The following is a 14,517-nucleotide window of genomic DNA, read 5'->3' on the forward strand; positions in this document are numbered from 1 at the left end:
GGGCTTTTAAAAGTAATGGCACAGTCAATTTTTATTAGCAAGAGTATAATTCATGTATAACTCATGTATAAAGTTGAAGCTTCTGTCTAATTTAAGTAGGGGATTGTGTGAAAAACTTGCCAAAAGCTTTCGTTGGAGTTCATTTTATCCGCGGTGGATAGCGACTTATCCAGTGGATAGAGTTATCCGCTCTTTGAACAACTGGGGCCTCCAGGTCCATAAAACGCGAAGTGTTTACAAAGGTCTTCTGCCAACTACTGGTATATATCTGTTCTCAAACCATACCCATGTCGGAAAATATCTCTATGGAAAAGATGTTTTACCCACCCAGTATTTTTTACGCTACCTGAACAACAAAGTGTTTCTGTCCAGGGGCTATCGCACTGATAGTTATCCTGTGGAAAGTTAATAAAACAAATATTATCTCGGCAAGTAGTGAGTTGTAATGGCTAATAGTGTAGATAGTGCTGGTAGGCTTGTGGGTAATAAGAAATAGGATATTTTTTAAAGTCAACATGGTTTTTATTAAAACGACTTCTGATTTGAATTTTCAGACTTGGAGCTCACTATCGCAAAGGCAATGTTGGAACAGAGCAAGATTTTGAGGTGGACAAGATTATTTCTCATGGAAGTTACAGACGGCCTTACGGAATGGCACATGACATCGCCCTGTTGAAACTTAAGAAACCCGCCCAACTTACCAAAGCTGTCAACTTAGCATGTTTACCTGGATCAAGCGGGAAAGTTGCCGATGGCAAGAAATGCTGGGTCACAGGTAAAATAATTAATTAACGCGAATAAGTTGGTCAGGGAAGAGAGAAAAAGGAGAAATGTCATTGAGTGGCCTTTTGGGGTGGTAGCATAACAAAATACCTGCAGTGTATTAAAAAAGTTCTTGTTGGACTTTATTTTGAAATTTGAGGGATCAACTTCAAACTTGTTTGCCACTTACTTGTTTCTGAAAAATACACCGCTTCCACCAATTTCCTTTTTGGATTCCATAATATCTTACAAATATCTTCTTTTTCCAATAGGCTAAGTCATAAACACGCAAAAACGCATTAGCGTTATGTAATACTGTTCTTAAATGCGACTTACAAATTACACATTAACCCTTTCAAACAGCAGACCCTGTCAATGAGCATCTCTCTTGTTGCCTTACAGCTCTTTCGAGATTTACATATAAATGAGATGCCCTTGCAACTAGGATTTTTATCTCGAGGGCTAGAATTGTCCTAACTTGTGGTAAATTCATTTTCTCTGCAGGGTATGGTAGACTCGCCTCAGGTGGTTCCATGCCTTCAGCTCTCATGCAGGTGCTTGTTCCAGTTGTCTCGGAAACGAAATGTAGAAGAGCCTATGGCTCGTCCATCCATGACTCCATGGTTTGTGCTGGTCTTGATGAGGGTGGCAAGGACTCCTGCCAGGGGGATTCTGGTGGTCCCATGGTCTGCGAAGACAACGGAAAATTCTTTCTCGAAGGTGTGGTTTCTTGGGGAATAGGATGTGCTTCCCCTGGGAAATATGGTGTCTACTCCAGGGTCCGCTTCTTGAGGCAATGGATCGATCAGGTCATGTCTCAAAATTAGGACATTTAATAGAAGACTGTACCTTTGAATGCATCAATAAAGTGAATGATAACATAAAAAATGGTTCTGTTCTTTAACTCTACCTTAACATTTCTCGTTCCTTAAGCCGGTTAAGAGACATTTTCCATGTTTCTGTTGAAATGCGTGGACGGTGATTAATAAACTCTGCGTCACAAAACGTAAAGAAACCAGTTCACATACTTTAAAAGGGAGAAAGGAACTTTTTCCCCAGCTAATTCTTTGCTCGAACGGCAATCCTGACTCAAAAGACTCATCTCCTTGCGTTTGAAACCAGGTAAAAAGAAAACGCACATTGACCATACCTTGAAATCACGTGTTTTTCAGAAATTCGGTTTTGCTAAGAAATTATACGTTGACTTGCGAGATAAACGTTATGAAAGTAGAAACCGAAAATAAACCTTAATGGAAACGGACGATGAAGAAAAATACACCACAGAAAAAAGAATAATAGTACTTACGCGAACCAACAGTGACAATTTTGCCAAACAGGAGAATCATTTCATCTACCACTCCAGTTATGACTTGTCTCCGCCCCGCCACACTTACAATTTTCCCAGCAAGTGTACTGGCACGACTTTGCCGCTCGCTAAAATTTTCCAAATAAATGTCCATGTCTCAGGCAGATAGTCAAGCTCGCGAATGCCCGCTCTTTTCCGATCAGCTCTGCTTCGCTAATATCGCCGCATTTTGATAAGTGATAGCTCACCAAATGCGCCGATATATTTGAGTTGCTTCCAGAAAGCAAAACAAAGCTCTACTTGTCTCGGCTGGATCCAAAATAAGTCTGTAATTTTCCATGCAGGGAACAACTAGATGGAAAAGCAGACATTTTTTAAGTAATGCCGACCTTTCGGAATGTGCTAAGAGGATTTTGACAACCTGAAATATTCAAATTGGAACACCTCTGGGTTTTAATTGAATAAGACTGACATGAACAACGGAGTCTTGATACGTTGATGCGTCACAAAACGTAAAGAAACCAGTTCACATACTTTAAGAGGGAGAAAGGAACTTTCTCCCCAGCTAATTCTTTGTCTTGGAGAGAATTTTTAACTACTGCTTTTACTCTTAAATACAAGAAAGGTAACGCTTTAAATTGAGCGTAGAATGAATATTGAATATATACCGTGAAATGAACAACTGTCAGTCACGCAAAACAAACACTGCTATAGCAGATCGTGGAAAAGAAAAAATAGTTCATGAGGTTTCATTCAAAATACCAATAAAAGGATAGATCTTCTCTAAAATATGGGTAAATGGCCAGGAATATTTACCTAGTGATTATTATTGTATTTCTAAAAGAGTTCGGTTCAGAAATGTGTCTATCGGTCTGACGGCTTCATGTTTGGTTTCGATTGAAATCCGTCAACATTAGGGAAATCGCGGAGTTCTGTATGGCACGCAGCGTAGAGTGCCCGCCAAGAACGAAAAAAATCGAATTGAGCTCAATAAATGTGATATTTGTTAATGGAATATAATGATTGATGTTCATAGGGAAAATAAAAGCGAAATCAGTGGAACGCCGACATTTGCCTTATCCGTTCTAACGCGGACAGCCTCTAAAGATGGCTCTCGTTTGAAGGAATACATCATTCTATGGCTAAGCGCCGTTGTAAGCAAAATCTCCGCTTTTCGTGTGGCTTTTTTCATCGAATGGTTTGTATTGAATTGCATAAAAAATGAAGAGAAATATTCTGAAAACTGTTACATTTCCTTTCGTGAAAACAGTAATATCTTTTGAATGATTATAATCAAGAACCCATCTTACTAACAGCAATAATAATTATAGCTTCAAGAATTCTGCAGCAACAATCTCGCCGGCTATCAACATCTCCATCAATCTCGAGAAGCACAATTGTAAAAGGTCATTTCCGAGATTCTTTGAACCTCATTGTGAGCGCGAGGCGAAGTGCAATTTTTTTTATTATGAACGTCATGAGTTTTCATTGATATGCCACTGAACAAAACTAATTTTTATATGAAAAGCTTTGCACTTAGTCTCACTTTCATAATATGAGGTTCTCAGCAACTCACCACTGAAACTAAGACCAGACTTTTCAAACGAGCAAACATTCCTGTAAATTGGACAGCCCTCCGATATTCCAGATTAAATTCCCAAGAATCAACACCACGGCTGTAAAGAAAACAAACTGTTTTTCTTCTGTATTAAATTCCAGAGTTTTTGTTTATCCAGCTTCTAAACATTTCTGTTCAGAAATCATCACCTGCCGTCAACTTTACTGCCTGTGCCAGCCAATGTTCAATGATTCCACCAGGTGCGTTTGTTCAGGCCCAAGATTGAAAACGTGAGGTAGAGATATATGGATAAAAAGGCATCAGTTTGTTTACTCTGTGTGGTGCTGAACATCATGCAAACCTCAATTATACTTTGTGTTCTGGCCGTCTCCACGTTAGCGATTCTCGCCAATGGTAATTTTGGTCTTCATCTGATTTTACCGTTAACACCACAAGACTATATAACAAACCATGCTTACTATGATTTGACACCTTTCTTTTAATTATGCACCTATCAATGTTTTCCCCGACCCGGGGGAGGGCGGGCATACACGGGCATTTGACTTGAGTTCTCATCCCGTGGGTAGGGATTTTGATTTTATTTGACATCACGGAGCCCCCTGGGTCGGGCCATTTGACATTTACTGGTTTCCAGTCTCCAATCTGTTTTAGGAAAGTGCCGATCGCTCGATGGAAGATTTACCACGTTGTAATATATATGTTTGTATGGTTCTGTTTGTATGCAGCTTTTTGTGACGCACATGGTACATTGTCGAGATTCCGTTTTAATACGTTTTAATCTTGTTGTTGTTTAATTCGTCTGCGATCGAAAGTTTTTATCAGTTGAGAACCGAAGTGAGAAGAACCGAGCTGCGGGTGTGGAACCGTGACATGGCGGACTCGACAGACTGGGATGCAGAAATAGCTAGAAATAGCTGCTATGGTTTTCAGTCCTCAACCCGACAATATTACACCGTATGAAAAAATCGCCATAAACGCACTTAAAAGCAACAGGGACGACTCTGGTCATGCTGAATACCACTGACATAATCGAGGAAGGTTTACAACAACTATCAGACGATTTATATAAGTTTTATAAACTTCTTACCTCACCTATTGTGGTAGAGACAGCCCGAAAAGTCAAACAAGTTGTTCTCAACTTATACTGTTCGGGACACATCGATTCAATGAGCTCCAAATGGTTAAATGATGTTCAGACATACGCTGACTAAAATACGCAAGAAAGTACCAGTCGGCCGACCAATAGTCGCCGGCTGCAGTGGCCCAACCGAGTAGATTTCTAGCTTTGTCGATTCACTTTTACAACTGATCGCAGTTAGTCAAGGATCATATTTTGAAACACACTACCAATTTCATAAATTTCATTAAAAACACGCCTATAACATACAACACTTTACTAGCTACACTTGACGTTAGTTCTCTTTACACAAACACCCGTCATTCTGAGGGAATGGACGTTGTTTGCCGTCAATACGAAATACACTATGGGCCAGAACCTCCAATTCCCGTAAGCCAATTAAGGGAACTGATACGACTCATTTTAGAAGAGAATTCTTTCAAATTTACTGAAAGACAATACGTACAAATTCACAGCATCGCAATGGGAACTAAAATGGCCGTCGCCTTCTCTATCTGCTAGTCCTTTCAAACCCTCTGTATGGAAAATTAGATGACGTCATCAGTTTGTGGGACATACCATCTAGAGAAATCCGAGATTTCGATGACTTCGCTAACTCTTTCCATCGCACATTAAAATTTACATATGAGCTGTCATCTACAAATGCTGTTTTCCTTAACACCAAGGTCTTCGAAGGCCCACCCTTTAAACACACAAAAAAGGGTTTATTAAAGGAGAAGCACTTCGCCTCCTAAGGACTAACTCAGTCCAAGAGAATTTTGAGCAAACGAGACTTTAAACTACGCTCTAGAACAGAGGCTATACCGAATCACTTATTGAAAATGTTCTCAATGAAGTTCAATTCTCGAACAGAAATGAGACTCTTCGGACAAAACCAAAGAAAAAGAATGAGTGTTTACCGTCACTACTTACAATCCGGCTTTACCAAATCTAAAAAAAAGATTCTAATGAAGCGCTGGCACCTTATTCAAAACCAGCTTGGCTTCGCAAAAACATTTAAAAACGAACTGATTGTAGCCTACAGGAAAGAAAAATCCCTCCCTTGTCCGCGCAAAACTCCTTCCACCAAAACAACAATCATAAAAGAGCAAGAAGCCTTACCTTTACAGTAATATGCACAATAAGGAACGGTTTACCCACCGTTACTTCACAAAGCGGTAATTACAAATTTGTTTACTTAATTTAGTTGATCTCCCGAGTGCGAGCGTAGAAGCTGAGGACTTGAAGACTTTATTAAAAAAATGTCTACTGGTCTTTCAAGTTCATGTTTGTACAAGAGATGAAATGCAACACTTTGTTATTCTCTCTGCAGAAGAGTTCAAAGATTCAGATTGCTAGCTTTATTAATATGTTTATCATACAAAGGTCAAAGTTGACTTGTACATGTATTTCTAGAGTGAGCATTTCATAGTTTCTATTAAAACCAAACAGGAGCATTTTATTTCAAGTTCATGTTTTTACAGGAGATACGACAGCAATAAAATGCGCATTAAACAAGAGCGCCTTAGTTTGCTCAAATACATTTACCACAGCCCAAACCCAGGGGTGGGGGGATTTGACCACAAAGTTGCGCCCAACAGTAGGGGCTTTTGACACGAAAAAAATAAGAATGTCAAATACCCGTGGGTATGCCCGCCCTCCCCCGGGTCGGGGAAAACATTGATAGGTGCATTATCAGGACTGGACATGGGTTCTCATTAAGACATCCTTGTCGCGCACAAAAACGAGCTCGCCTTAAAACGCTTAGTTCCGCCTGAAAAATTGAACACTTCGAAATAGCTTTTAATGAAATGTCTAAGTTATTCCGTTTCACTCGCCATCTGGTAACTTTTATTATTTATTAATTTTTGCCAAATTTTGCACCTTGGAGAATACTGCATGGAGCCGGATTATTAAGAATCAAAGAAAGCTTGTTGTTGTTGTTGTTGTTGCAGGGTTTAGTTGAGTAAATCCTTGCAAGCGCTGTTAATACATTCAATTTATCAAACGCAAATCACATTGCACCTTATTAATGTAATTACGGTTTCCCTGCTAAATTCAGCCTTTATTCCTTCGCAGTAGTTTTGCCTGAGCTATGGAATCTTTGGATCATACCGCAAAGTATGACTAAATACATCAAATGAAAGCTAACGGATGCTAACACTATGGAATTTAGGAAACGTAGTCGCACCAGAGTTTAAGATCAATGGGCTGCTCTTCTTTTCTAATTTTTCTAATTTCCAGGTTGTAGTGACCTTCACGAAGACTGTTCCTTCTTCGCTGGACAAGGATTATGCAGCCAAGATAATGTGAGGCCATGGATGAGTGAAAACTGCAAAAAAAAAGCTGCAACAGGTGCGGAGGCGGCGGCAATGGCGGCAATGGTGGAAATGGTCAGTTGTTATGTATTAAGGTGGCCGAATACAGTTTTTTAGGGTACAGGTGTTAGAAGACGTTATTTGGAAACTATGTATTTCTGGACGCCCAAAATTGGTATGGTGTAAGACTAACTAAGAAAGAATGTATTTTCGTAAGTCTTGTTGAGCTAAGTACCGTTTCCATGGCAACGCAGCAAGCTGTTAAACGTCCATAAATAGTAGGTTTCCTTTATTTTTAGAAAATGTACTCATTGGATTTTTTCCATTTTTTGTATCCAGAAAAACTCACAAAACACTGACACAGTTGCACTATTTTCATGTAATTTTAACAGAGAGATCTCCTGTAAATATTGATTCTGCATTTTAATGTTTTGTGAAGATACCCTCTGTTAGATTTAGGTTTCTCTTTGTAGGCGAGTTACGCTTTTAGGGAACTATTTTCATGCCAAATTTCACGAAATTCTAATGAGCGGTTCCTTGGAAAACAGTTCATTTCCACGAAAACAACCAGTTGCAATTTTTTGCTCAAATGCGCACGCGTGGCTTTAATTGGGTTTCATGGCAAAGATGAAAAGTATGCAAAAGGTCTTGGTGAATGACTTTTTTGCTCGGAAAGAAAAGAAAAAGAGTCCAGTAACGAGAAACTTAGTTATTTAGGATCAACACTCAACTTTATTATCCATTTCATGTGAAATTGAGGGATCACTTCATCGACCGCCGTATTTGCGTACCACAACCCTAGCGCGCGCTTAATAGCATCACTAACAGAATCTGTTAAGCGCGCAAACTGTGTTCGGCCACCTTAAATACCGTTGAGTTCGTAGGCGGCATCGAGAACGCGCGGAAATTCATTGTCCCATTAACAAGAAAGGACGGTCACGCAAGAGTGACATCGTACCACCAATACCTACAGGAGGAAACGGAACACAGCATGCAGAACTGACCGAAATAGTCACTCATGGCGGAGCATTGTTTTTTCCTTTTAAGGACTCATAAGTGTGTCAGCTGCGTCAAACAGTTTGTTTTAAATGCGTTCTTACCTTTAATTTGCAGCTTGTGTGGACAAGAAAGATTCCTGTCAGAGCTGGGCCAATAAAGGATACTGCAAAGGTCAATATGCATCATTCATGAGGAAAAACTGCATGAAAAGTTGTAAATACTGTGGTGGCGGTGGTGGTGGAGGAGGAGGAGGAGGAGGAGGAGGAGGAGGCAGTGGAAGCGGCAGCTCAGGACAATGCGGGTATAAGCCCAGCACAAGAATTGTCGGTGGTACCGAGGCTCTCAAAGGAGCTTGGCCATGGCAAGCGCAGGTCAGGACAGCCTCTGGTTTTACGTTCTGTGGAGGAACCCTGGTTCATCCTCAGTGGGTTGTCACCGCCGCTCACTGCGTCCCTGGTAAATCTCCTTCACAAATCTTCGTTAGGTGAGTGTTACATGGCGTACGACGTTTTTTAAGAGAAAGAAGAAAATATTTGCATGGATGAACTGAACCAATTGTTATTAGGTATTCCTGGTTTTCATTTGCTTCAATCAATATAACAGTTCTACATTTTATCCTTTTTCACTTGTTTTTTTTTTTTTTTTTTAATTTTCTGAGTATTGTAATAGTTAATTTTTGTGAGACTGAACATATAATGGAAGTATGTGCATTGGCGATGATTATGATGAACAACGGCGATAACGTTTCTGGTAGTAATTACGATATTTATTGGAGTTTGCGGGTGATAATGTAATGTAATAGCTCTAGTTTTGTATTTTTTTTCTTTCTCCTTAAATTTACTAGTCTTTACAATGTCAGTTGTATTTCATATTTTTTATATCCTTCCATAATCCTTAATATTTGTGTTACCTTTTATAATCTTTTACAGCTATAGTGTTGTAATTACATTTTTATTTAGAACAATATTTGTAATTTTTTTTTCCTCTTCTCCCGCCTGGAGTAGCTAGCTACATGCAGGTGGAATAATTTTTGTACAAATTTATTTGCTAGTGATGTAATACGTTTTGAAGTTACACATGCATACTCGGGAAAAAATCCGAGAGCTCTTATCAAGAGTCGAACCTAAGACTTTCCGATTACTAGTTCGGATGCTCTACCACTGGGCTAAAGGAGATTCGTGGGGGCATATAATTCATGGTACGGTAAGAGTGATTTTATGGAGGGTTAGGGTCCTCGTGGGAGCTAAGGCTATTAAACAAGGTGCAAATTTTGCTGTTTGTTTGATAACAAAATGATATGACGATGACGACGACGACGACTACAATAATGACGATGGTGATGATGATGATAATGATGCTGATGATGATGCTTTGCAGACTTGGTGCTCATTATCGCTCAAGACAAGAAGGCACAGAGCAGGACTTCAAAGTGGAAAGAATAATCTCTCACCATAGCTACAAGCGGCCTGCTGGAATGGCGCACGATATTGCCATGCTAAAAATAGAGAGACCCGCTAAAATTAACATGAGGGTGAACTTGGCTTGTTTGCCTGGATCGAGTGGAAGTGTGTCAGATGGCATGAGGTGCTGGGTTACAGGTATTTAAGGACGGTGGCCCCTGATACAGTGGTATTTTTGCTGTGATTATGATTATGCGGGAAAAGCAGATCTTAACAAGGGCTATTGGAATCCCAAAATCAAAATTGGAAGCGACAACGCGCTCATCAGCGATAACTAAGCAACAATAATTCTAAAAAGCGTTAAAATACAAAACAATGTATGGCATTCTTTTCCAAATTGAATCATAATTTTCCCTGAAAAATACGTGGTGGTTTTATTTTTGGATTCCAATAACCCTTGCTAAGATATACTTTTCCTGCATAGTTATAAACCGCGAGAACTTTCTTTTCTTGAGAGGGCACCGTCTCTAAGATACTCTATCCCGAGATGAGCAAAACGTTTGCGCAGTATCAAGAGGAGGCGCTGTCCTTAGCTAACTTCTCTCTTTCAAATTTTATTAGTAAATTCGCCTATGCGAAACATTCATGGCTTAAATACACCTGTCTTCACTGCCAAATTCCCTACAAACTTCTCCACAGAAAAATAAATTTATACCAAAGTTCTTGTCACAACATCGTCGCCTAGTAATTTTCAAATTTTTCTGTTTTTTTTTTTTTTAACTGAAACAGTTGGCCGCACTTTCACATGCAAAAAGCACTCAGCCTTCAGTGCTGTGGAAAACAAATTAAACAGATATCCAAGGACGTTGGCATCCACTCATAATATTCCATAATTTGCTCTAAGTTAAACTCTCTTCAGCCATGATTTAAACGTAGGACCTAGGATGTTGTTGCCTTACCAGCTTTAGAAGTATGTTCTTTGTACATCATCATTTTCCTTCTTAGGATTTGGAACACTGTCGTCCGGAGGTTCGCTTGCTAAAGTCTTCATGCAAGTCTCTGTGCCAATTGTCAGCCAGACCAAATGCAAGAGGGCCTATGGTTCCAGCATTCACGAGTCCATGGTTTGCGCTGGATTGGATCGGGGCGGCAAGGACTCTTGTCAGGGAGACTCAGGAGGTCCGATGGTGTGCGAAAACAACGGCAGGTTCTTCCTTGAGGGTGTGGTGTCCTGGGGCAGCGGATGCGCATCTCCAGGAAAATATGGCGTGTACGCCAGAGTCCGATACTTGAGGCAGTAGGTTGATAGCATTATGAGTAGATAATAAGACACAAAGAGCTTGACGGGGAAGGAATAAATGACGCTGAAATCAGGATAAAGTGTTTAATTTTTTGTGTTAATTTATCGAATGACGAAACTGTAGACAAACATCTTATCGCTACCGTGGGACTTATGGGATGGGACTGAGAAGGACTGAGATCGGTCGATAATTTTCATTCGTCAACAAAAACTCCCGAAAAAAGGTGTCGCATGGTCACACAAGCGCTCGAGTTTCGACGGGCGATGAAGCAGCTAAGGTCTCACGTGATTGGCTTGGAACCCTTCCAGAAAACAAAAGCACAAACAACAGAACAATACCCCAACAATACCCCCCAACCCTATACTCAAGAAAATTACGTCAGTTATGTGCTCGAAAAGCAAAGGAGTTGTCTATCTTCTGAAGATTTAGCCATAACATCGTAAGACTTTGGAAGCGTAATATGCTTGCAAATGTCAACAAATTGACAAACGCGACGTATGTATATTAGGTCACGTGACCTGTTACGTCCGCAACATTCAGGAGAGCATATTTGAGCAAAAATGGCACCACTTTTTATTGCCAATACAAAATACTGACGGCAGACTGATTCTAACAGCGGAGGTGGCGAACCTGATAGGAATAAACAACAAAGGCTAGAATAACTGAAATCTACTTTAAAGATACATGTAGACATAGTTTTTTTTAAAAAAAATTGTTTAAAAATATATTTCAGTTATTCTAGCCGTCGCCGTTAGTATTTCAAATAATTTGCTGATCTAGGTCTAAAACAGTTCAGCTAGATCCCGCACCACTCATCGGTTTGTCAGTCTATGTTATTGCAGATTTTATTGTACTTTTTATTGCCTCCTGGATGCTGCTCGTAGTTGCAAAACTTTGCGAGTATTAGGCTCTTCATTTCTGGTTTTGGGCCTTTTGAATATTCCTTTCATTTTGAAAATAATGGCTTTCTCTCTTACTACTGCCCAGTCCCTTCAAAATAAATTTACCCGTTCATTTTCAAAATTGAGGGAATATTCAAAAAGGCCCAAATTTTACTTATATATAGCAGCTGCTACACAATTAAAACAATTTCAAGCTTACGAAGGCATTTACACTGCTGGTGGTGACTCCCGCTGTGGTATTAAGGACAGTGCCTACTAATAGCGAAGTATTTTTGCGCGATTTATCACCATGCGGGAAAAGCAGATCTTTGTAGCGGCTATTGAAATCCAAAAAGAAAATTGGGGGTAACCATACATTTTTTAGACATAACTAAGCAACAATTATTCTAAAAAGCCGCAAAATACGAAGCAACGTATGGTACTTTTTTTCCATATTGAAGCCTTATTATCTCTGAAAAATGCATGGTTACCCCCAATTTTCTTTTTGGATACAAAAATCACTTGCTAAGTTCTGCTTTCTCCGCATAGTCTTAAAGCGCGCAAAAATATCCCTTTATTAGTAGGCACCACCCAATGGAAACTCGAGTATCTCGGGATGCGCAGAACGTATGCGCAGTAAAATTAGTGGGCACCGTCCTTAATATGTGGACCTCAAGCAATTTGCAAAAAAAAAACCCTGAATACTTTGAATGCCCAAAAGCTATGCTTTCATAGAGTGTAGAGTCAACAGCTTATATATTCAACCGATACTGCATATCATACACAACTAACTATTCCGTTAAGTGACTTTGACATAGTGTTTTATTAATTTTCCGAAAATGTCTGTAAGTTGAAAGACGGCCTTACTATCAATAGTAGGCTTTAGTGGGAGAAGAGGGATGCCAAAACAAAAATTTAAAATAAATAGCTCGACAAGTCGTCCGCGGCAAGGCCAAACTGAGAAAGCCGTTAACGCTAAAAATATTTGTGGAATGTTTCACGTCCCCTGACGAATGAGACGCAAAATAAAATCACAAAAATAATTCCCATTATAGCCTTTGTTTTTTGTTCGTTTTATCTGATTGGTTCATCTTCCAAACACAATAATCATTTCAGAAATTTTTTTACTGGTCGAGATTTGGATTTCGGTGGAATCTTGCACGAGTACGACTCAAGGGCTTAAAATTCACGTTGCGCCAGAGTAAGAGCACGGACCACTACGATTATTTATTAGGTTGAAATTTCATTGGAAAGACTCAAAGCTGCTCTGGTGTATTAATTGTGATAACTGGTAAACATAGGCTGAAAGAAATATTTTATTGATGGTTATTTGCTTTTTCAAACTTCTGACAGTCTGTGACTCCAAGAACTGAGATGGGACGTGCTACTTTTAGAAATTAAAACAATATTAAAATATTAAAAGAAGTTACAAGCGTTTCAAAAACTAATTGATAATTCATAAGCCCATTGACCTATCAATTGGTCGACAAAACATCATGTGCAGTAGTTTTAAAACCTCCTCTTTATTAGCATCCTTATTAGTATGCAGTGCTTCTCTCGTATGCTAATTTCCAACGTCCACAAAAACAAAATTGTTATGGACTCTCTTAACACACGCTTTTCCAGGGATGTTTTTGAAGCCGTTAAAAACACTCGCACCACGTGTTTTATCGGGTCTAAAACCGCTCGGCTGCACCTCGTGGTTTTAAATCCCGATAAAACACGGCTGCTCGTGTTTAAAACATTACTTGAATTTTTCGCGTGTGCAGAATCTGCACTCCCCTGAAGCAAGATGAAGTTTGAGAGCGCACATCAATTCTACCGCTTCGCCGTTATGGGCTTCAATAGGCCATTTTACAGTTGTGTCCTTAGTGAACTGTCCTTGGATTGGAAGCGAGGTGTTTTGATACAAACCTCACTGCTTTTTATATATGTAAATGCTAACTAGTTAGCATAAGAACAGCATGATCTTCATATGAAAAGTAGTGAGGTTTGTATCAAAACAAGGTCACCCCAGCCTCGCTTCCAATCCAAGGCAAGGTCACTAAGCACACAACTGTAAAATGGCCTATTATGCCTGCATTGGTAATGCTCCTAAATTGGCCTCTTTAACCAGATGACCAGAGAACCTTTTTGTAGCGAACTGTTTAAGTCTGGAAATCGTTAGACGATTCTCCTCAATTGTGCCCCTTTTTGAAAACCTTAAGCACCAGTTGAGACGACAACTGATCCATGATTTTATAAAATAATTTGTAAGACTTTTTGGTTTGAGACCTTGTAATGTGTTGATTCTGGTAAATAGTTCTAACATCTCTGAAGTGATTCTTATTTATTGTGATTGTTTTCAGCTAATTATTTCTGAAAAGCCCCTTATACATGAGTTGGAATGTAAATTACATTATAAGAGCTTAAGAGTAGCTCAGGCCTGGAGAGAAAGAAGTTATATTTCTATCGCTTCATGTGATAACCAATCACCATGGTTACCGAAATGGATCTTTCTAGAGTTCAAATCTGCACAAGGCTATTTCGTAATAAAAATAATAAAATAAATTCAAATTTTAATGTCAATAATACGGGGAATGCTTGCGCAATCTCCCGAGCCAGAGGCTCCTGATAAAGTGCTTTACAACAACTATGAACGAATTGGAATTTGGAAATGTTAGTTTAACTAAATATTAGATCTTAGTAATCTTTTCCATCGAATGGTGTTACTGTCCAACTTGCAAATAGTGTATGCTGAGCTCGGGATTTTTAACCGATGCCTCTAAACTGCTAAGGACGTGCATTGAAAACTATTTCAAGCGGATTGCACTCTATCAACTCTTTACTCGGTTACTCGTGATAACTATGACGC

At 39.4% G+C, this 14,517-nt stretch overlaps 2 protein-coding genes and 1 long non-coding RNA gene across 4 annotated transcripts in view; all 3 read left to right on the top strand.

Annotated features, from left to right (window-relative positions):
- LOC146483258 (CUB and peptidase domain-containing protein 1-like) overlaps positions 1-1,636 on the top strand; it is a 35,836-nt gene extending 34,200 nt beyond the window's left edge. For both annotated transcript variants that reach the window (XM_085106332.1, XM_085106330.1), the window contains 2 exons: positions 555-775; positions 1,267-1,636. In XM_085106332.1, coding sequence (XP_084962458.1) covers positions 555-775; positions 1,267-1,589 — 544 coding nt within the window. In that variant the 3' untranslated portion in view covers positions 1,590-1,636. The remainder of the gene's footprint in view (positions 1-554; positions 776-1,266) is intronic.
- Positions 1-14,517, top strand: part of LOC146483249 (uncharacterized) — a 333,500-nt gene that overhangs the window by 124,450 nt on the left and 194,533 nt on the right. The window lies entirely within an intron of this gene.
- LOC146483260 (CUB and peptidase domain-containing protein 1-like) lies at positions 8,270-10,826 on the top strand. The gene is made up of 3 exons (XM_085106334.1): positions 8,270-8,565; positions 9,459-9,679; positions 10,487-10,826. The coding sequence occupies exons 1-3, from the start codon at positions 8,270-8,272 to the stop codon at positions 10,780-10,782; spliced, it is 813 nt and encodes a 270-aa protein (XP_084962460.1). The 3' UTR covers positions 10,783-10,826.

Source organism: Pavona decussata, unplaced genomic scaffold, assembly GCF_977016875.1.
Source record: "Pavona decussata unplaced genomic scaffold, jaPavDecu1.1 SCAFFOLD_40, whole genome shotgun sequence".
NCBI lineage: Eukaryota > Metazoa > Cnidaria > Anthozoa > Scleractinia > Agariciidae > Pavona > Pavona decussata.